General features: G+C 39.0%; 1 protein-coding gene across 1 annotated transcript in view; it reads right to left on the reverse strand.

The window, feature by feature from the left end:
- Positions 1–1,727: 1,727 nt before the first annotated feature.
- Positions 1,728–24,893, reverse strand: part of LOC127659775 (neuronal acetylcholine receptor subunit beta-2-like) — a 34,558-nt gene continuing 11,392 nt past the window's right edge. The window contains exons 3-7 of the mRNA XM_052149730.1: positions 9,310–9,455; positions 9,170–9,214; positions 8,988–9,097; positions 7,168–8,131; positions 1,728–2,775 (exon numbers count right to left, since the gene is read on the reverse strand). Of these exons, the coding sequence (XP_052005690.1) occupies positions 2,629–2,775; positions 7,168–8,131; positions 8,988–9,097; positions 9,170–9,214; positions 9,310–9,455 (1,412 nt within the window). The 3' untranslated portion in view covers positions 1,728–2,628. The remainder of the gene's footprint in view (positions 2,776–7,167; positions 8,132–8,987; positions 9,098–9,169; positions 9,215–9,309; positions 9,456–24,893) is intronic.

A 24,893-nucleotide genomic window follows, 5' to 3' on the forward strand; every position in this document is an offset into this window, starting at 1 on the left:
TTTGTCATTATGAGTGACTCACATACTGTGCTCATCAGCTTCCTTCATCTACAGTGCATATGTAGATCTGCATGCATGCACATAGAGTTCTGTCCTCAGAAGAGAGGAAGACCTACTGGAAAATGATTTAAATATTCATACACTCAGTCTTTTAAATAATACATCTGTGGCTACCTCCATTTGCACACTCCCCTGACTTCACTGTCGCCACTTGTCAAATCAGCAGACTCACAGTCATGATGAATTAACAGTAAAAACACAAAAAATATCCTAAAGTCCTGAGAAATGAATACTGCAAAAATACAATCCTAAATCCTAGGTAGTAAGGAATATTCCGGGTTCAATACAAGTTTAGCTCAATCGACAGCAATTGTTGAATAATGTTGATTACCACAAAATATCATTTCAACTCGTCCCTCCTTTTCTTTAAAAAAAGGTAAAATCGAGGTTACAGTGAGACACTTACAATGGATGTCAATGGGGCCAATTTTTGGAGGGTTTAAATGCAGAAATGTGAAGCTGATTATTTTATAAAAGCACTTATATGGATTCTTCTGTTAACATCATTTTAAGTTGTTAAACTGGGTATAACTTTTCACAGAGAAGGTTAATAAGTGATTTTATCACACTAAAAGCATGTTAACACATGTTGTTTATATCTTGTGACTATAATTTTAAAATAGTGAGGATTTTAATGTTTACAGATTGGCCCCCATTTACTTCCATTGTAAGTGCCTCACTGGAACCCAGATTTGTGCTTTTTTTTTTTAAGGAAAAAAAAGGGAACTACTGGGGCAGTGGTGGCTCAGTGGTTGAGGCTCAGGGTTACTGACCAGAAGGTTGGGGGTTCAAGCCCCAGCACCACCAAGATGCCACTGTTGGGCCCTTGAGCAAGGCACTTAACTCCAGGTTGCTCTGGGGGATTGTTCCTGTAACATGTGCACTGTAAGTTGCTTTGGATTAAAGCGTCTGCCAAATGCGTAAATGTAAATGGAATGAGTCAACATTAGTGGTAATCAACATTATACCACAAATGCTGTCAGTTGAGCTTAACTTGTATTGTGAACCCGGAATATTCCTTTAAATATAAAGGAAATCCCCTTCTGATCTTTGTTTTTATTTACCTGTTGAGTTTGTATTATAAGCAATCCTGTAGAAATATAATAAAAATGGAAAGCAACCAATGAATTAAAACATTATTTCAACTTATACAAATTTGCCAAATTGTGATTTTTATCATTCTAAATCTAAAAACCTTCTTTTGAAATGCTATTGTATATTCATCCACTTTTTTACAGTTGTTTTTCAGTGGGGGTTTTTTAACACTGAATCTTTGCAATGCAAACTGGTGTAAGAACGTTTGATGTCAAGTTTTCAATATGCATATGATATAAAAATGAATATGGAGAGCATTGTTTGTTAAACATGTGTACAGTAAAATGCTCTTAAAATGTCCTCTGTTTAATTGAAATATTTCTAGAAGTCATAGCCTTGCCATTAAGACTCATGAGATATTTTAAATGATGTATAGGAAATTAGTAACATATTGTGCATGAATGAAACGCATAAGGAACACACCAACAAATATTGAATGGTTTTAATAACATATCGCCTAATCATTATAATATTATAACATTATGAAAATGACACGTTTAGCACTTATCATTCATTCCAGCAAAAGCACATGATCATGAAAGTGGCCAAAAAAAATCAGTTCTGTCGGTTAATATGTAATTCAATCAAAATATGAAGATGCTGCATCCGTAATATTTAAACCAAAAAGAGTCAAATAAGTAATGTGAATTAAAGAACAGTACATGCAAGTGTGTATGGGTGTGTATATGAGTACACATTGGCCTATTGACCTTATAAACAGTTACATCCATATTGATATAGACGTTGCATGTTCCTTGAAATACATGCCATACTTGTAAGGATTGTAATAAAGAGTTGAAATGTTGAGTTGAAATCTATACATACAGCCAGTAAATAGTCCTGATGTGTCTAAGCATCAGGTACTTTTTTACATTAAAACAACATTTCTTGGGTTTTAACTTTGTCTATGTTGAGTTCCTCATTCTAATGAAAATTCTAATCTCAACGTAAAAGTGTGTAGATTTATAAGCATCCTGCACGTAAAGTTTTGTTTTGGAATAAGAATTTTAAGAGTTTCTCTTGGCAGACAGTCAAAGTGTCAAGGGGACTGTTGGTTTGGAGCCATTTTGGGGTTTAAAGCCCTATTTTCAATGAGAGGTTAGAGAATGTAGAGGCCTCTAGGGCTAACTTTTGTGGATGAATGACAGCTTTGAAGGGCTTTGAGGTCAGGTCACTGTTAGAATCAGCTTAATATTCAGTTTGTGTCCAGTGGTGTGCTCTGACTCAACGACATGGAAGAATTTTGTGTCGTGTGCATTGAATTGAGCTTAGTGCTACTGTATATGACACGTGTCAGGTCTGAAGTCCATTGTTGGGTTTCACATCCTGCAGTTGCTACAAGATATGATGAAATAAGCATGTTGTCTGCTTCATGTCATGATAAGACAGATGTTTGGGTGTGCACCAAAAATAAACTTGTTGTTCCATTGTTCTGTGTTTGTTGGGTTGAAGCTGGTCTGCCTGTGTACGTGTCTACAAATCATCTGCAGTGGGTGTGTTGTAGCTCTTAAAGAGAGGCTGCATGAAGAGCCCAATGGTTCCTGTAACGCACACTAAAACAAAGATCCACAGAAACAGACGGTCGATCACCATGGCCACATATTTCCAATCCTCGATAATCTGTAAAAAAGAAAATGCAGTGACATGCTTTTTTATTTGTGAAAAATATATATCTAAAACTACATCTAATCAGTGGTTCTCAAAGTGAGTTCGAATAGGGCCATGGATAGCAGAGGAAAACTTTGATAGCAAAAATAAATAGGCAGAGTTATGATAGCAAAATAAATAGGCTTATAATGTTTTAAAAGAATGAGAAAACACTTGCCTTTTGTTTGTTGGTTCTCCAATCCAACACTATGGTATGTTTGTGCAAAATTCAAATGTTACTTGTAAGAAAAACCAACATGGACATGTTGCAAGATATGCACACATACCCAAAAACCATAAATAAAATTAAGAAAGGGGGTGACTATTTGTACAAGGTGTAAATAGCAGCTGCCACACAGTGTGGCTATTTGCACTCCACTCTGGTGGTAACACAAAAATAGAAGAAAATCTGCACCGTTAAGTCTAGCTGCAATAATTGATTGTGTAAGGATGGTGCAGATGAGTGTTTTTTTGACAGTGGAGACAGTGTTTCGTGACTACACTCTTAATATTTCCTTTAATTCTACTTATAATAATTACTTAAATGAATGTATATTGTTTTGGTCACGGTGAAGGTCGGGAGTTTTTGGTTTTGCTATGATAATATTGCATTAACCATGTTTTTTGGCAGAAGCCATTGTTTTAATTCAACTAACCATGGTGTTACTACAGTAATATGGTGTTAATATAGTAGCCATCTTTAATTTTGTGGTTACTATGATTTAACTAAAAAATACCATAGTGATACTAAGGTTACTGTAGTAAAACCATGGTTAATTTTTGTAAGGGAAGGTTAGGGTTAGGTTTAGGGGTTGGTCTAGGGTGTCCATGGGACTTTAAATACACACAATAAACACACTGCAGTGATGCCCCAAAAGAGCTAGCAGGGTTCCTTTTTAAATGTATTCCTTTACAGATTACAGAATACATAATTTGTAACATGTTCTGTTAGATTGCTCACGGTCAGTAACATATTATAAATACTTTGGATTACTTCTTCAGCACTGGAAGATTTTTTTTCACTTGTTTTGACTATAAAAACTCAAAATACACATGTTCAAAATACATTCTCTGAAAAACCTAAATATATTATGCAGTGTTGTTTCTAAATCAATTAATATACTGTTAGGATTTTTTGATATTTTTACAGGAAAACAATACAAAAATTATTAGCGAGAATGTGATTTTTGCCATTATATCAAAGTTCTTACTAGAAAAAATAAATTATGTTTCAACATGAATTTTCATGATAAAAAAATATGATCGTGTCTGGTAACGTGCATGTAAAATGGCTAGAAATAACATTTTAGCTTAGCGTAAAGCTGACAATTTACACAAGGTTTATTTCTATTTCTTCTGCTCCAAACTTACTTCAAACATACTTCTCTGTCTGCTCTGAAAGTGTTTCACAGATGTTCAGATGCACTTTGGATCACGTCATTTATATGTATAAATGTTTTCAATCTGAAAGGACTCAATATTAAATGAAACAAATGACAATAAAATGCAAAGTTTTCTCTTCAGTAATCAAAATACTTTTTGAATGTAACTGTATTCTACCAATTATTTAAATGGTAACTGTAGTGGGATACTTATATTTTGTATTTTAAATATGTAATCCCTTTACACGTATTCTGTTACTCCCAACAATGCCTACAGTACATGTGTACTGTATGTTAGTATTTAATTAGGAGTACAAATATTATCTGCTACTATTTGCAACGGGTTGCAAATAGCATCTAATACTACTTTTTTCCTACTTAGTACAGCTGTCAGAATTAAAGTTTTAACGTGTGCGATTAATTAACGCATTAATTTCTCTTAGCGATTAACGCATTTACCGGTAATACAGCATAAACCAGCATAAAACACTTGTTGAAAGGGTGGAACCTTTGCGATGTGTCCCCCGGAGTCATTACACTGATGCACACTTCACAACACACACAACAGCGCTTCCGTGTCAATGATAAAATTATGGAGAAAGGACCTCTTAACGTTATTTGATGTACAAAACAAGCATAGATGTGACTTCTGTGAAATAAATCTAGTATTTTTTCAGACTATGTAAGGCACATTTTTATTACCACAGAAGCAGGTCAAGTATTAACTATCACCAAAACACAGAATGAGATGATTTTGTCTTCAATCGCTATTCATGTGGAGTTCAAAGCGGTGACTGACACTGGTGTGAATCATGAATGCGGCTTCATGATTCATGATGTAGGAAAGCGGATAGCCAAAGTCTGCCGGCAGATTAATAATGTGGAGGATGACAGTTAAAGAGATTTAATGCACATTGCAAAGAAAATGCAATATATGTGTGGACTAGTTCTTTACATTACTGTATTTTCCTGAAATAAAGTCGCACCAGGTCAAAATCGCATTTTCGAGAGAAAAAACACATAGATAAATCGCATCTGTATGTATGTCGCACTTACAGAGATTATATGTGGTAGGCATCAGGACCCGGGAGCAGATGCCTGGCTTCCCTTCAGCCTTTCAAAAGCATGTCAGACACCGCTAGTGAAGGAATTATTTTGCATTTGGCCTTGTTTTAAATAGGACAATTTGCTTTAAGTAATCGTGTGTAACATTTATTCATAATCTGTCTATGTTTTGTCAAATGCGACAAATAAGCCACATCTGTTTTAACTATGCTGTGCACAAGTAAACAGCTTTTAGTTTGTGAGTAAAACAATACGCCTGTTGTTTTGTATTTATTCATTAATGTTAGTGACTGCCTATCTGTGGATATTTCTGATATTTGGAACCCTGTTTGTTATGCATTAATTATCCAGTTCACAAACTGTATGTTTTTACTACTGTATGAGTGTGATGAAACGCAATTGTATGTGCATGTGAGCAGTTGCATTTGAGAATGTTCTAGAGAGCTTGTTACAACAACACTGTAATGATGACATAATATTTAAACTGGTTTCATAAAGTACTTTTTAAAGGTAAAATACTTTGAATAGGCAACTTTTAAATGCCACCTCCGGGTCTATGACTGATGTTTTCATCAGCGCAGTTTTGGTGCATGTGTGCTTGACCGGCCGACATCAGTTACGTATAAATTATGTATATAAGTCACTTTGGACTATAAGTCACAGAACTTTTCAGATGATGAAAAAAAACGTGACATATATCTGGAAAATACGGTAGTCAAACTACCAATTAGACTTTGGAAACTTTGTTACTTGAATTGATGCTATTTTTAGTGCATTTCTATCTTTATACTGAGGAAGTATTTGTTTGGAAAATGTTAATAAGCTTTATATTGTTACATATTGTTTTGATTTCTTTCCTAATGTGGAAATAAATAGATTTTGACAGGAAAAGAGGTTTATACTATATAGTGTCAAATTTCAGCACACTCAAAATCTGCAATTAATCGTGATTAATCACGAAAAGATATGGGATTAATCACATAAAATATTAATCAGCTGAAAGCAGTAATATTTACACTTAGAGTCTGCCATTTTGCACTGTAAATTATTTGTTTCCGAGAGCATTAAATCATTTAAACTAGAGTACCACTTAGACACCAAAACTGTCAACTTTCCTTATTAGCCTACATATGTTGATATTGTTGCATCTATTTGGGTATTTGCAGTTTTAAAATGGTAAAGTTTGGTTTACTTTTGTAAAATTAATAATTTTGGTACTGTGTCGGGTCACCAAGCAACAGGATCGACACAGGAAATCGACATTGCTGCTTCCATATATTCATGTACCCTGAAATTGACTCCATTCTTCCGAATTACTGAGAAGGGCTACCCCTATCAGACTCTCGCTGTAGCGCTGCTGATAGCGTGTTGTGTGAGCAACTGTAGAGAAACAGGTCCAGTGTAAACCAGGAAATAATTATATTTATGCAAACAATGATGATAATAATTTGGATGATGGTTAGGTTTAGTGTTGGGGTTTGGGTTAGGACAAAATATGCATTCCTGTTGACTGTATTACATTATTTACAACTAAAAATACAACTCGCTTTAGGCGCCATTATGTGGACATTTCACATGGAAACTGGAGCAAACATGTGTCCATTTATTCAACAACACTTCCAGCTTTGGCCACTTGGGCAGTGGTTCGAATTTCAGTTAGCACAGACTGATTTTAGCAGCAAAACTTTCAACCTCCTGTAGCCGAGTTCACAGTGTTATCAGTCTGCACCACTTGATGCACAATGTAAAATCTAGGTCCTGAATCAAAACCAATTGAGAACCACTGATCTACACAACTCTACAACACTTTGTTGAGGTGCAATATTAATTATGCACTGCAACTAGTTCCTTTAGTGTCTTACATGTGATAAGACAGTTAGCATGCACCTAGATAGAGCTGGACTTGATTGAATCTCACCCCTTCATCATCATCCTCACTCTTCAGCTTGTCAGCGATGTATCTGACCCCCATTACAGCCTCCTTCATGTCCACAGAGCACTTCACCGCCATTCGCTTACGAAACTCTGTGCTTTCCTGCAACTCGCTATGTCTCCAACCAATGTGCTTGGCTGAATCTTCATTCACAAAGAAGGTAGAATCCAACTCATCTGCTTCACACTTTGTTGGGAGATCAGATAAGGAGCACTGCTGGTGCATCCTGCGAAATTTCTCACGTTTGTTGGACTCTCCTGGTCGGCGCATAAATAGAAAACCAGGCAAACGCACCAGGAAGTACTTTTTGACCCACTTCGGCATAGTGTGCGTGCTTGGGGATCGATGGTGAATGTTCAGCACACATACACTTGTGACAATTGAGAAGGTCACCAACACCATGGTGAACATCAAGTACTTGCCGATGAGGGGCACAGCGAGTGAGGTCGGAGGTACGATCTTGGAAATCAGTAACAGGAACACAGTTAAGGCCAGAAGAACAGAGATACACAGTGTCATCTTCTCCCCACAGTCTGACGGTAGGTAGAACACCAAGATGGCCAGCGAAGTAATGAGAATACAGGGGATGATTAGGTTAATGGTGTAGAACAGTGGTTTGCGCCTTATGATAAAATCATACGTTATATCCAAATATGTGAAGTCATTAGGGTCTTCATTCTTACGACCGGGCAAGGAGACAATATCCCACTCCCCGCTTGGCTTGAAGTCATCTCGGCTGGCAAAGTCCGACAATAAGATGAGGTCAATTTCTGTGTGGTCGTAAGTCCAAGAGCGGAACTTGAGTGTACAGTTTTGCTGGTCAAAGGGAAAGTCCCGCACCTCAATTTTACAGGCACTCTTATAGATGGCTGGTGGTAGCCAGGCAACCTCACCATTATTAGATACGACTGCATTGCAGTAGAAAGACACCTCATATGTCCCATCAGCACTAAAAATGACAAACACATTTTTTTAAATTGTTGTTTTAAGTGAATATTAAGTGAATGTGCACAATAAAGAGAATTTATATTTTTGGTGAACTATTGCTTTAAACTATCATTAATGTATCACTTTTAGAAAAAAATATGAAAGTAAGATATATAAAATCACTTTTAAATTTTTAAGAAAATCATATGTAGTTTTTATATCTGTCCATGGACCCCCTGAGGGGCCTTCACAGATGTTCAGTGGTCCAAATGTTATTTACAAGTTTGTCCAAATAGGAAAATGTCAGCAAAAATTATAACTCTCATCATTTACACACCCTCATGCCATCTCAAACTCATTTGACTTTCTTTCCTCTGCGGAACACAAACAAATATTTTTAGAAGGATACTGTATAAGATGTGTTATTGTCCGTACACTGCAAGTCAATGGGGTTTCAAAACTTTCAAGCTCCATAAAGGACATAAAGGCAGCATAAATGTAATCCGTACAACTCAAGTGGTTTAATCCATGTTCTCTGAAGCAATGTGATCAGATTTCGAGTGAGAAACAGACCAAAATGTTACTCCCTTTTCACTATAAATCTTGACATGCGCAGAACATGGGTTAAAACATGAGTCATGTGGATTCCTTTGTCTTTTTGGAGCTTGAAAGATTTGAACCCCATTGACTTGAATTGTATGGACAAACACACACATCATACTGTACAAATCCTTCAAAAAACCTTTATGCTCTGCAGAAGATAAAAAAAATAGAAATACAAGTGTAAGACAGCATAAGGGTGAGTAAATGACGAGAGAATGATCATTTTTGGGTGAACTACTCCCTTACCGTTTAAAAATGATCACATAAAAACTCACTTGTTGTATAAAACAATGTCAGGCAGCCATATATGCTGGGAAGGAAGGCGAACTTTCCTGATTCCTTCATACTCCTCTGGATCCCACATTAAGCGATAATCATTCCATACCTGCAAGTGTACACACAATTTAGAAAGACTAAAAAATGTGCATCCCAAACATACCTGTTCAACTGCTCATACCTGAGAAAGCCAACAGTTTGTTGTCATAATCTGCTCTCTCTCATTCTGAAATACAAGCATAAGCATTATTGTCATCTAAGAGCTTAAGGTGAAGAGTGCACTTTAAAAAAAAAAGCCCCATGTGTTCAGGCTTTACCCACCACACTGATGAGCTGGGCAAGGGACACTTGGATTGCAATGGTGACCTGCTGGCTCTTGTTGATTGCTGGCCGGATCAGCTTGTTGTAGCGTTCAGGGGAGAGTAGGTAGTTTACCAACCGCTCCTCCACCTCCGAACACCGTACAGCTGGAAAACACACAAATCATTCTATAGACAGACATGAGAAGAGGGTTTGAATAATAAATGTTTTAACCCAAAATGAGAAAGAATATAGAGGTACCTCTGAAAATTTATGTAAAATTATAATAATGATTTTGTTTTGTTTTATTTTATTTTATTATTCAGCTTTATTGTTTTTGTTTTGTTTCGTTTCAAAATTTTGCTTTTAATTTAAATTTTACAGCTTGTAAAAAACATGAAAATAATACAGGTGAAACTCGAAAAATTAGAATATCGTGCTAAAGTTCATTAATTTCAGTAATTCAACTTAAAAGGTGAAACTAATATATTATATAGACTCATTACAAGCAAAGTAAGATATTTCAAGCCTTTATTTGATATAATTTTGATGATTATGGCTTACAGCTTATGAAAACCCCAAATTCAGAATCTCAGAAAATTAGAATATTACACGAAATCAATAAAAAAAGGATTTTAAATACAGAAATGTCGGCCCTCTGAAAAGTATAATCCTGCATATGTACTCAGTACTTGGTTTGGGCCCCTTTTGCATTAATTACTGCCTCACTGCGGCGTGGCATGGATGCTATCAGCCTGTGGCACTGCTGAGGTGTTATGGAAGACCAAGATGCTTCAATAGCGGCCTTCAGCTCTTCTGCATTGTTTGGTCTCGTGTCTCTCATCTTTCTCTTAGCAATGCCCCATAGATTCTCTATGGGGTTCAGGTTAGGCGAGTTTGCTGGCCAATCAAGCACAGTAATACCATGGTCATTGAACCAGGTTTTGGTACTTTTGGCAGTGTGGGCAGGTGCCAAGTCCTGCTGGAAAATGAAGTCAGCATCTCCATAAAGCTTGTCTGTTGAAGGAAGCATGAAGTGCTCTAAAATGTCCCGGTAGACGGCTGCGTTGACTCTGGACTTAATAAAGCACAGTGGACCAACACCAGCCGATGACATGGCTCCCCAAACCAACACAGACTGTGGAAACTTCACACTGGACTTCAAGCATCTTGGATTGTGTGCCTCTCCATTCTTCCTCCAGACTCTGGGACCTTGGTTTCCAAATGAGATGCAAAATTTGCTCTCATCAGAAAAGAGGACTTTGGACCACTGAGCAACAGACCAGTTCTTTTTTTCTTTAGCCCAGGTAAGATGTTTGACATTTGAAGCCCATGTCCAGGACCTGTCTGTGTGTGGTGGCTCTTGATGCAGTAACTCCAGCCTCAGTCCACTCCTTGTGAACAATCCTCTCCAGGCTACGGTCATCCCTGCTGCTTGTGCACCTTTTTCTTCCACACTTTTCCCTTCCACTTAACTTTCTATTAATGTGCTTTGATACAGCACTTTGAGAACATCCAACTTCTTTTGCAATTACCTTTTGAGGCTTTCCCTCCTTGTGGAGGGTGTCAATGATGGTTTTCTGCACAACTGTCAGGTCAGCAGTCTTCCCCATGATTGTGAATTCAACTGAACCAGACTGAGAGACCATTTAAAGGCTCAGGAACCCTTTGCAGGTGTTTAGCTGATTAGAGGTGACACTTTGAGCCTACAATACTGAACCTTTTCACAATATTCTAATTTTCTGAGATTCTGAATTTGGGGTTTTCATAAGCTGTAAGCCATAATCATCAAAATTATATCAAATAAAGGCTTGAAATATCTTACTTTGCTTGTAATGAGTCTATATAATATATTAGTTTCACCTTTTAAGTTGAATTACTGAAATTAATGAACTTTTGCACGATATTCTAATTTTTCGAGTTTCACCTGTATAAAAAAAGACTAAAACATTTGACTCCAGGTCAGCTGCCTTATCAAAATATTGCCATGTTACATTTAAGGAAAGATTGTGGGTTAATGCCAGACTTTATGAATCATTTTAGAGTGAATATATTTTTAGCCAGTAATGCAAAATTCATCTTACATTGTAAAGTGTGTGAAAATTGTCATTTTGGAGGCTGTATAAACTAAAACTACGTTTTAGTAGGAACAAAAGAAAAGTATCTCAAACAGAAAGCCAAAAACTCTACTGGTGTGCCACTGTCTCTAAGGGACAGCAAGTCAAGACAAATGAAATCGCTATGTGGACAAGGAGTGCACTGTGAGGACAAGGAGTACAGAGACAACTAGATTAAAGTTGACAGAAGAAGGACTGAGGCAGTGGTCAGCATTCAACACACAATCACCCACACTGAGAGTCTCTCTGCGCTCATATCTGAAATGAATGTTGTGAGCCAATGAAGCAGTACCAGCCTAAAAAAAACTATCTAAGAATCTCTCAAAGCTGAGGGAAAGGTACAATAACTGACTCATAGTGTATAGTGAATATAACCACACACACAGAGACATTCTATAATAGCACAATAACACAATCCTAATGTTTATTTAATAAATTCTATCGTAGCGATGTCAAGTTTCATTATCCTCTCAATTGAAATAACACATATATGACTGCAGACAGTTACATAATGAGCCCCATGCATCTGTAAAATAAGATGCACCGAAGCCCCAATCATCACGATCTACTAACAGCATGCAGAGGAACATAGAAGTTTCTCATCAAGACCCTGAGGGGAAGATCAGTGTTTAATGCCAAAGATGAGTCAGCAGTTCACTTCCATCACTGCTCCATCAGCAAACATTTCCTTTATAGCAAGCTCTCATATTCAGCATATGATAGCAGAGTCTGAGAGTAATTAGCATAATGAGGGTTTAGTGAGCAAAATGGCATGCCCACAAACGAACGCTACAAACACAGCAGTGATAACTAGCAAACCTGCTTAAATGAATATTCTGGGTTCAATACAAGTTAAGCACAATCAACAGCCTTTGTGTCATACTGTTGATTACAAAAAATATATATATTTTGACTTGCCCCTCCTTTTCTATAAAAAAGAAAAAATCTGGGTTACAGTGAGGCACTAACAATGGAAGTGAATGTGGTCCAGTCCGTAAATGTTAAAATACTCACTATTTTAGAAGTAAAGCCACACGACATAAACAATATGTGTATTAATGTGATTTTAGTGTGATAAGATCAATTACTAACCTTTTCTTTTTAAGGTTATACCCAATTTACACTTAGTTGCCATGATGATGTATTGTCAACAAAACCTACATTCCTAAAACAACTGTAACAATTTCAATTTAAACAACTTTACAAAAATATGTGCTTTTATAAAATAATTAGCTTCACATTTCTGCCTTTAAACTCTCCAAAAATTGGCCCCATTGACATCCATTGTAAGTGTCTCACTGTAACCTTGATTTTTACCTTTTTTAAAGAAAAGGAGGTACGATTCCATGTTCTTTTTTGTGGTAATCAACATTATTCAACAAATGCTATCAATTGAGCTTAACTTGTATTGAACCCAGAATATTCCTTTGCTATGACGTATTGTTGACAACTGATTTTGCATTGTATTGACAAAATTGTAGTCAATGGTAAATCAGATTAATAGAGGATATTTTACAGTAGTATTATAAAAAGGGATTACTGGGTGGTTTCAAAGGAAATAACATCATATCTCTATCTATCTATCTATCTATCTATCAATTATCTATCTATATATCTAATATATATATATATATATATATATATATATATATATATATATATATATATATATATGTATAATTTATCTATATATCTATCATTTATCAATCTATGTATTTATATATGTGTGTGTGAATCTATCTATCTATATATCTATCTATCTATCTATCTATCTATCTATCTATATATATATTTGTCTATCTATCTATCATTTATCTATCTATCTATCAATCTATATATATATTTATCTATCTATCTATCATCTATCTATCTATCTATCTATCTATATATATATATATATATATATATATATATATATATATATATATATATATATTTATCCATCTATCTGTCTATTTATCTATCATCTATCTATCTATCCATCTATCCATCTATATATATATATATATATATATATATACATGGGGGTAAAACACATAACACAGATTCACCCACTGTCTCTCAGGCTGTGACACGTTAAAACGTAGCTTGCAGCCAGTGCTGCTGTGTGTCCCTCTCCAGGTATTATGTTAATTTTTTCTTGTTCTGTCATGGTTATAAATTTGTTTATGCTGTGTGTTACTTTATCCATATAAATATCCCTTGTATTTTGAAATTTTGGGCAGTGAAGGAGAAAGTGCACCTCTGTATCAACCTCACCTGTCGTACAGTGAGCACACACCCTTTCTTCTCTGGGTAACCATTTTTTTCTGTGTCTGCCTCTCTCGATGGTCGAGACTGTGCTCACTGTGCCTGTACTTGCTCAGGATCTGTCTGTGCTTTGTATCTCTGACAGTCAGGAGATACTCTTCCAATTCATAGCCTACTTTGATTTTAGAGTCCGATAGAATTGTAATTTGCTTTGTGTTTTAGTTTCTTGATCCCAATGTTCCAGATAGGTGATTTGAGATTGTTTGATGATCTGATTTATTCTGATGTTTGGTTGTAAAGCAGTGATGGTCTGAGGCTGGTTACTGTTAGTACTGTTAACCGGGTTAGTGAGTCTCAGAACCAGCTGACTGACGGGACTTTTTTCAGGGTTCAGTTCTTGGGTTTGTAGCGCTTTATAATGAAGCGATTCTGTGGGACTTGATTTTAAATGCATCCAAAAATTTGGAGATCTTTTTTGTATGTTAATGATCAATGGGAATCGTCCTAATTCTGCCCTGCATGCATTATTGTGTGTTTTCCTTTGTAATTTCACAATTAATTTGCAGAATTCTGTGTGTAGGGCTTCTGTTGGATGTTTGTCCCATCTAGTGTAGTTCTGATCACTGAGTGGACCCCATACCTCACTTCCAAACAGCGCTATGGGCTGTATGACACTATCAAAGATCTTACACCAGATTGGAATTGGTAATTCAGTATTATAGAACTTTTTCTTAATTGTGTATAGAGCTCTTCGAGCTTCAGCTTTAAGTGCATTCACCGCCTTACTGAAGCTTCCTGATGCAGTGATAATCAGCCCAAGGTAAGTATACTGCATAGTGTGCTCTAGTGCAGTGCTGCCTAGAGAGAATTGGTGTCTATGTTCCTGACATCTGGGCTTGTTCTGAAAGACCATAATGTTTGTCTTCTTCAGGTTTAGTGCCAGGGCCCAGTTCTGGCAGTAGTTCTCCAGTATGTGACCGGATGCTCTCCTCCCATGTTGTCCATTAATAAATTAAGTTAATTAGAGCTCGCCGCCTACAAATTTTCTTTAATCGTTGACACGTCATTTCCGATCGGCTATAAATAGCCTATTTCTATTTCTGTCGAGACGCGTAATTTCCGACTGACCCGGGGGTTCCCATTTGTTTCCAACGTGCGGATGATTTGACTGTGGATGTACACCAGCTTTCGCTTGCTTCTGAAACGGCAATCTTTCTTTTGGTAAGCTGTTACTGCAGTAAGCTGTGGAAACTGTGTTTGGGCATTAATCTGACGAGTGGGTATGATTTTTAGCTTGTTTCAGGCATATGTAAATCCGTTTATGCGACGCTGCAGGATCAAAACAAGACCAAGCGATCTAAAAGATTGACGGTTCAGAGTGATTGACTGATTCTATTGTCAGGTAAGTCGTCATCATAGGAAGTTACGGGTACTGTGTCCTTAGGCATTGATTGGGAAAGTGGGTGTGATTTTTAGCTCATTTCAGGCATAGGCAAACCAGTTTAGTGCGGCGCTTCAGGATCAAAACGAATTAACAAACGGTGGTTTGTGATTGAGACTGACGCGATTCTATCATCGGATAAGTCTTTTCCTGATTGGGTTGAGAACATTGGTCATTCGTGCGGGCGTTTAACCATTGTGTTTCCCTTCTAAGGAGTTCGAGATCTTTCTTTGCCTTTTGCCAGTATTTAATGCGAGGAATCGCCGTTGTCCTACTACCTACGTTTTTGTGTGTTCTTTAGTTTGATATGCATGGTTCATTATATGTGAGTTGAATGACTGTTATTAATTCGTTTATTTGTTTTGAGATTATTTGTTGTGGGAATTATAGTGTTTTGTTGATTTGTTATTATTATCATTGTTTGTCTTCGGTGTTTATATTGTTCTGATTTATAACCCAATTGTATTTTGATTTTTGTTGTTTATGTGTGTGTGTGAGCAATTGTAACTTTCGCTAGATGCTGAGGGCTTCAGCCAGGAATCCTCCCTGGTTTTCTCCGCGTGTTGGTGGTGGTTTGAACACTGAGTGCTGTGTGCAGTGAGACGCACAGATTTTGTGTGAGTGATAAGAGTTTACTCCAAAGTGTGTGCGGTACTATTCCTTGTTCTTTAGCCCTCAGCCAAAACAGCTTCTGAGTGTAATGTTTTATTATATTTGTTTTGTAGTGACTGATTTTTGAATGACTGTACTTCTTCTGACAACATAACAACCCTTTTTTTTATTGGCAGATGTTGCGGTGTGTCTTGCCTGGTACACTCTGTTTATTTTAATGTGTTTTTAGTAATAAAGAACTCTTTGTACGACATTCACGTCTCTGTTCCTTACTAGTGCAACCAACTTGTGTGCCTTTGGATAAAGGTATCAATCATTCTCTGTGTGATATCAGAGTGGCGTAGTCCGTTTTCTTAAATCTGTATGTATTTCTATTATAAGTAGTTAGGCCGTAGTGCCAGTCTATTGCGGTTTCCTTTCTTGCCACAAGTAGGTCCAGATGTTGCAGTAGCCCCAGTGAGGTGGGTGACAGCAGCACCAGGTCATCTGCATAGAGCAAAAACTTGATGTCTTTGTCTTGCAGAGTGAGTCCAGGGGCTGTAACATCTATCTATCTATATATATATCATTTATCTATCTATATATCTATCTATATCTATCATTTATCTATCTATCTATCTATTTATATATACATATCTATCATCTATATATTTATTTATCTATCTATCATCTATCAATATATATATATGTATCTATCATCTATCTATCTATATATCTATCATTTATCAATCTATCTATATATTTATATATATATATATCTATATATGTCTATCATTTATCTATCTATCCATCTATCATCTATCTATCTATCTATTGTATACATCTATCATTTATCAATCTATCTATAATTTATCTATATCATCTATCTATCTATCTATCTATCTATCTATCTATCTATCTATCTATCTATCTATCATTTATCTATCTATATATTTATCTATCTATCATCTATCTATCTATCTATCTATCATCTATCTATCTATCTATCTATCTATCTATCTATCTATCTGTCTATCTATCTATCTATCTATCTATCTATCTGTCTATCTATCTATCTATCTATTTATCTTATTCCTTATCTTATTTATTTGTAATTACATTTCTCCCTTTTGGTGCAATTGTGTTTAAGAACACAATTTATTGTACTGTTATATTTGGAGGAAATAGACTATTTAATAGTTGACTATTTCAGACCATGATGAATAGCCTAAACTATATGATGCATTTGATAGTAAAACATTTTTTTTATCATTTTAAATGAACAATGAGGAAGGGATGTTTGCAAAGCTAGGCTATAATATGGTTGGTTTTATCACTCATTAACTTTTCAACCATGAGCTGTCAATCAGGCACACAAGATTTCAACACTCAACATCTAAACTCAACAATGGTGACAATTAACAAACAGTGTAGATAAAAAATACAGACGATCAATGTGAATCTACAGCACAGCACTGCTACATTACAGTCATTTATTGATCCTGTTCACTGTGAAGTCACAGTAAACAGCTGTCTTTTAATTAGAATAAATTGTAGAAACACTACTGAAACATATTCTGTGAAAGTCATGCAACTACTAGCCATAAATTTACTGTAAAATCACACTAATTATTTTAGTGTAGCTCAAACTCATATTTAAGCAAATTAATTAAAACTGGTCACTAGGGCCACATCTACATTTGTTTGAAAATTTATTAATTTAACTGCATTTATTTTGAACACTAGAATGGCATTTTCCTCCACTGAAAACGTCTCGGGTTACATATGTAACCCTTGTTCCCTGAAAAAGGCGGAACGAGATGTTGCGCTGCTAAGCGCTACGGGGAACAGCTTTCACTGTGAGCCGAGCTGAAATATTGTGTGAAACACGTCAATGAACATTGACCGGAATTTATAGCCTCGGCTGATGTAATCATTAGATGCACCTGAGGCCAGGCTATAAATGGATACGTCACCAGGTGTCGTCAGATACTTCTTTTTGAAGAGCAGTCCTGGGACGTCCCAGTGCGGTAAAGCAGCGCAACATCTCGTTCCGCCTTTTCAGGGAACAAGGGTTACACATGTAACCCGAGACGTTCCCTTTACAAAAGGCTTCACTACGATGTTGCGCTGCTAAGCGCTACGGGAACGCAATACCCACGCCGCAAGACTTGGGGCTGTCCGGACCCCTACGGTTGTGCAGTGTACTCACAAAACGCGAGAGGTCTCAGACATGAGCTTGAGATGTCGACTCAAGGGCATAAGAGCCAGGAGTAGCATAAACATCTAAAACATTAATTTTTTTTGATGAATGTGTGCGGAGAGGACCAGTCTGCTGCATCACAAACTTGTTCAGGCATGAACTGAGATGTCGACTCAAGGGCATAAGAGCCCAGAGTAGCAAAGCATCTAACCCACAAAGTTCGATGAATGTGTGCGAAGAGAACCCTATCGCAACACAAACTGGTCATAAAAACTGATGAATGTGAGTGGAGAGGACCAGCCTGCCGCATCACAAACTTGTTCAGGCATGAGCTGAGATGTCGACTCAAGGGCATAAGAGCCCAGAGTAGCAAAGCATCTAACCCATAAAGTTCGATGAATGTGTGCGAAGAGAACCCTATCGCAACACAAACTTGTCATAAAAACTGATGAATGTGAGCGGAGAGGACCAGCCTGCCGCATCACAAACTTGTTTAGGCATGGGCTGAGATGTCGACTCAAGGACATAAGAGTCCGGAGTAGCAAAGCATCTAAACCATAAAATGTGATTAGTGTGTGCGGAGAGTGCCAACCTGCCGCACCACAAACTTGTTCGGTGTCAACTCAAGGGTGTAAGAGCCAAGAGTGGCAAGAACATCCAAACTATAAAAGTTTAATGAATGTGCGCGGAGAGGACCAACCTGCCGCACCACAAACTTGCTGCAGAGGGAGACCTCTAGCCAAGGCTTTAGAGGAGGAGAGCCCTCTGGAAGAGTGCGCCCTAAAACCTACTGGCGAAGCTTGAACGCTGCCTCGTAGGCCCGGGCAGTAAGGTCCCTCACCCAAAGTGACAACCCGAACACGGCTTCAAAGTGAAGAACTGCTGCCCTGACTTTACGCCACTAGCAAATGCGGTGGACATAATTCTGAAGGGCACAGACTGGACAAAGTCTGAGTAGTCTTTAGCTGCTCCAGCATTACAAACGGCAGGGAGCAGAAGGCTTAGAGAATGACTGGCCAAGGGTCGAGAAAGGCACCTTGGGCAGGTAGTCAGGGTGAGGGTGCAAAGAATGCTCTTGGTCCTACCTGGGGCAACTCAAAACAGGCCGGCAAAAGAGACAGAGCCTGTAGGTACCCAAGTCTCCTTAGAGACGTAATTGCCATATGAAAAACCATCTTGAGAGTCAGAAGTCTACCAAACGCTGACTCTAGAGGTTTTAAAAAGGGGGGTCTTACCCTATGAAGAGGTCCTAGCAAGGATGCCTCTTAGAGGGCACCCCGCCCACCAAGGCGTGGCAAACCGAAGTGGAAGCCACATAGAACCCGGCAGTTGTGAGGCAAGTGCCCGCTGACAGTTCTTTCCACAGAAAATCCAGAACTGAAGCAAACTGGCAGTTAGCTGGTTCTGTAATTTGAACTTATTAGAAGGAAACGCATGCAGGCGCATTTGTGCCATGTATGCACCACCACGATCAGCACCCCCGAGGGGGGGGGGCTGGGTGACTCGGGGAGAAGTAGAGGAGACATTGCGCTATCAACAGAGGCAAAGAGGTCCTCTTCTGCCCTGTAAAATCTACCCAGATCAGTTCCAAGGGAGGGAACCCTAGCGCTTGCAATGGTCTCGATAACTTCAGGAGAAAGCCCTGTGAACCTCAGTTGGTACCCTACAGGGGCCAAGCATGAAAGGTTTCACAATTCGGGCCGGGGATGAATATGCCCCCTGAGCCTGAGAAAGAAGGTTCTACCTGTTCGGAATCGCCCAAGGCGAGCCGTTGAGGAGAGATATTAACTCCGAGAACCATATCCTGTTTAGCCAGCGCAGCGCCATTAATAGGAGGCAAGACCCTTGCTGGTGAACATTGCCAAGACTCCCGGGAGCAGAGAAACCGGGGAAAGAAACGCATACAGACTCATTCTGGGTCATGTATGTGTTTTAACGTCCAGACCCAAGGGGGCTGGGTGATTTCAGGGAGAAGTAGAGAACTATTCATAGAGGCGAAGAGGTCCTCTTCTGCCCTAAGATCTCACCCAAACTTATTCCAAGTGGAAAAATCCCGGCATTTAAAAAGGTCTCGATAACCTCAGGAGAGAGCCCTGTGTCCCTCAGTTGGTACCCTTAGGAGCCAAACATGAAAGATTCCACAATTTGGGGCAGGGATGAAATATTGCCCTGTGCCTGAGACAGAAGATCCTTCCTGTTCGGCACCGCCAAAGGCGAGCCGTCGAGGGAAGAGATTAGCTCCGAGAACCAAGCCCTGTTCGGCCAGCGCGGTGCTATCAGTAAGAGGCAAAAACCCTTGCTGGCGAACTCTGGGCAACTACTACCTTAGGGTGGAGTTCTTAACTCCCCCGTTGGTATTTTCTGTCTGGACCGTAAGTCTGCTCCCATATACGGGCATCCAGGGATATAACTGACCTGAGTGACAGGAGCTTGCCCTGGGCCCTAAGGAGAACCCAACGTGTCAGAAATACAGCTGACAAGAACGTGGGTCTCCTTGATTATTTATGTAAGAGGCTACCGCTGCATTGTCCACCCGCACCAAGACATGGCAGCCTCAGGAGGAGGTATTTCAGGGCCAGAAATACAGCCATCAACCCGAGACAGTGACTGTGACAACCGAGCTGACGACCCTCCTATCCCCTTAAGCTGGACGACCACTTAAGGCCGCTACCCCGCCCATCAGGGAGGCGTCTGTCGTTAGCAGCCTGCGACAACAAGACGCACCTAGAGTGGGACCCAAGGCAGAGAACAGGGGTCTGAACCACATAGAAAGGAACGAAGCCTGAGGTGCGTAACCCTATTTAGCCTAGGGGTTTTGGCCCTTGGAAGAAATCCCCTGGCTTTTGGCCACAACAAAAACGGTCTCATGAGCAGAAGGTCCAGAGGGATCACTGTGGATGCCTTCGCCCTGAGACCTGGAAATCATTGATACTGATAACAGTGCAACCTTGACCTAGCCTGACTTTGCTCAGGGTGATCTAAATGGACTCAATACTAGCGGGAGACAGTTGTGCCCGCATTGAGATTGAACTCCATACGATGCCCCGATAGACAGTGTTCTGAGTGGGAGGACGCTTTTCTTGACGTTGAGCCTCAACCCCAGAGAAACAGATGAGCTGAGACGATGTCCCTGTGCTGAACTGCCAGTTCCTGGAACTGCGCTAGGATCAGCCAGTCGTCTACATAATTCAGAATGCAGATGCCCCGGAGTCGCAAGGAGCCAGCGCTACATCATGCATTGTGAATGTGCGGGTAAAAAGGGCTAGGCTGAGAGAAAGAACCTGACCCTGGAAGACTTTGCCCCCGGAAGTGAACCTCAGGAACTTTCCATGTTGTGGCAGAACTTCTAAATGAAGTATAGAAGTGCGTCATAAGATCGATGGTGACCAGCCAAACGAGTTGTAGGGCTTGAGACACGACCGTCTTGACAGGCATCATCTTGGACTTGAACACCCACGGGTAGTTCAAGCTTTAAGATCTAAGCCAGACGCCACCCCTCACCCTCCATGGGAAACGGGAAGTATTTAGTGTAATAACCTAACTCTCTCTCTGGAAGGGGAACACATACCATGGCCCCTTTAACCAGGAGATTGAGTTATATATTTTTTACATAAAAAGAAATCCGGTTCACGGTAGTGAGAACATGCCGTTGAAACACGGAAAAGCGGCGAGTGAATTAAATCCTGACGCCCTTATAAGACCCACAGAAAATAATATATCCGGCAGAAGTTCCCATGCTGCCAGGATCTCTGAGATGGGTATTATATTTTAACACTTCCTGTTGAGGGGTTGTCGAGTGTTTCGAGTCCTGAATAAAATGCAGGAACAGCGAAAACACCCAACTGGGAGGAACAGCATAGTGTGCAGAGCAGCATAGTGTGCAGAGCAGCACCAGCCTGACCTGCTGCTTGATAAGCCCTTCCCACTAAAGTGGAGGTTGTCCTACAAGGCTTTGAGGGAGAGAGGGCTTCTAAGTGACGATGCCGAGCCCGGCGAGAGATAGCCCATAAGCGTCTCTTCGACCGGCGGCATCACTGAATACCGCCGTGCCTCAGCACCCACGACAGTTGAATATAATGACGTCGAGGGTATGTGAACACGGAAGAAAATATATATATATATATATATATATATATATATATATATATATATATATATATATATTTTTTTTTTTTTTTTATTTTTTGGGGTTCTCCATGAGCAAAAAGCTCTTAATGGAGGTTTATCAAAGAAGGAAGGAACCCATGAGGCGTTCCCTTTCTTAGACTGGAAGATAAAATCTATCCCCTAATTTGGAGCGTTTGGGGTCTCTTTTTGCGTGGCCAGACCAATTTGGCAACCACACGAGTAACAACATCGAGCAATTCCTCCGTAGATTTTTTATCGCGGACGGAAAGCTCGGAGGCGGAAGAGAATAGCGATCCACCTCATGATCCGAGAAGCGTCGAGATCATGTGAAGAAACAGCTGGGTTTGGGGAGAGAGTGAGAAAGGGATCAACCCGTCTCTTGCTCCTCAGCCAGAACCATGCACGAGCCCCACGAACGATCTTCTTTTCGAGAGTGCTGACTCCGGAAGCAAGCGAGGCGAGCACGACGCACTCTGCCTGTTAAAGCAAATCGCAGTGCTCGCACCCGCCCTGCTGCAACGCGAGAGCAGCGTGCTCCCAAACAAACAGCAAAAACTGATGTGTGTCGTCTTCAGCTATAGAGCGAGAAGAGGGAACACGCACCGTTTATGGCTTTCAGTCATTCTCTCTTTTTTAGAAATATATATATATAATATTTTCTAAACAGAAGAGAAAAGAGAACAAAGAACAAAGTTCACTGCACACTGTCTAACTGATTCTAACTCCTAACAGAGGAAAGAAAGTTTTGACAGGGTGTGTGAAACACACAGAAACAGAATCGCTCTGAAAAAAGAGTTTCTGACGACACCTGGTGACGTATCCATTTATAGCCTGGCCTCAGGTGCATCTAATGATTACATCAGCCGAGGCTATAAATTCCGGTCAATGTTCATTGACGTGTTTCACACAATATTTCAGCTCGGCTCACAGCGAAAGCTGTTCCCTGTAGCGCTTAGCAGCGCAACATCGTAGTGAAGCCTTTTGTAAAGGGAACAACATGTTTCGAAAACATTCTCCATTACCACATACTTAAATTCCTTAAATGTAACCCACTTTGCTCTGTGAAATCCAACTTTTTTCTACAAACTCCACTGATAAGAGGGATATGCATTGGGATGGGCATTACAATCAAACAGTATCCTTGTATGTACTTTGTGAACAGCAACTGCATCCAATCAGATTCCATTATTACTATCAGGTTCACTTTTATTAACCAATTAACACAGTGATATAATCAGAAAAATAGGTAATATAATGGTTATAGATATTACACCATCCTCAAAATAAACACAAAGGCTTGTGGAAAGACTATTTAGTGTAGAGGATGCGGTCTACAGTGGTGACTAATTCCTATACAACAATTCCTATAAACAACCCTAAAGTGTAATTCAGACAAACACACTGTCTCACACACGGCACAACCAAGAAACAGGCACAAACTCCTAACCCAGGATTGGAAAGAAGCACACATAAACACACACTTGCCCATAAACAACAGACGTCTCAAGATTATACAAAACATCACACACACACACATTCACTGTAGCATGCACTGAGTTTTTCCACCCTGATGCACCTCAACTCTGTAAATAATTCAGCTGCACAAAAATAAAACCTGCCTCCTCACACAGACAACACACACACAGACAAACACACAGGCCTAGTCAAACTCATACGGTACTTTGCTTAGGAAACAAATTCCTAGTAGAGTGCACGAACACATATACACAGAATCAAACGCAAACACTTCCCACCTGAGTAAGGGCCAACCTACTGTTAGTTACATAAAATTATGCTTTGATGTTTAAATAGCCAGTGCTTAACCAGTGTGTATCTGTAAATGAGTGTTATCAGTGTTCGAGTAAATATTCACCAACTAAATTATTAAAAGGTGCTCCATCTGTGGCCATGACGTGCTGCATTAAACAACTTACACTTGTACAATAGCAATGGGCCTAAAGCGGCCCTAGTGCTGCAGTTTCAGGCCAAGATTTAAGCAGTGTGGCCCTTTAACTCCAAAAGAGAGTGTGTCTCTCATTTCTATTTCTCCCATGCCAAGACATTTCCTCTTTGCTTAAAGCTTTCTCCCACATTACATCTTTCAGTTTGCATTATATTCATAATCTGAGATTGTGTGGACGTCTCCTCACACTACACTCTTTCTGGAATCATTACAAACCACAGAGCAGATATGAACAGCGATCATGGCTAAGAATCTCTTATTCTTTTCAATTTATTTAATTACAAGGCCATCCTTGTATTATGGGGAACTTCAGGGAACTGGTAAATGACCCCAGCAACACAACCTTTGGATATTTTCCCACCATATGCAATGACGACTATAATGCTTAATAACATATCTTTAACTAATACAATATTTGTCATGGTTAGTTCCGATTTATTAATATAAGATCTTCCTCGTATATACAGCATGTCACTACTCGACATATCATCATCTCAACATTTTTTGCATTGGACCAACCAAATATATTATCAGTTACATTCTTTGTGAAAACGTCTTCACAGAATGGCCTTAATTACTTCTGTGTAATTGACTCACTGGGAGCACTGATACAGGAATCAATACTGCTAGTGGCAATCAGTCAGTTGAGAAGAGATGGAGATGAAGCCTAGTTCTTATCCATAAATTATACAAGAGATTATATTCCTTTTTGTTAGAATGCAAGGCAGAAACAAAGACACATTTAAGACACATCACCTTCAAAGAAAAAAATAGAAATAATTATAATTCAGGTAGTCCTAAGTGACTACTACAAATCTACACTGTAAAAAAAAATCTTGTTGTTTCAATTTCTGTTTGTTTTCTCATGATGGTGGTTTCTGTGCTAATCCAGGATGTCTCAACCAAAAGAAA

The sequence above is a fragment of the Xyrauchen texanus genome, chromosome 19 (genome assembly GCF_025860055.1).
Source record: "Xyrauchen texanus isolate HMW12.3.18 chromosome 19, RBS_HiC_50CHRs, whole genome shotgun sequence".
Taxonomy (NCBI): Eukaryota; Metazoa; Chordata; class Actinopteri; order Cypriniformes; family Catostomidae; genus Xyrauchen; species Xyrauchen texanus.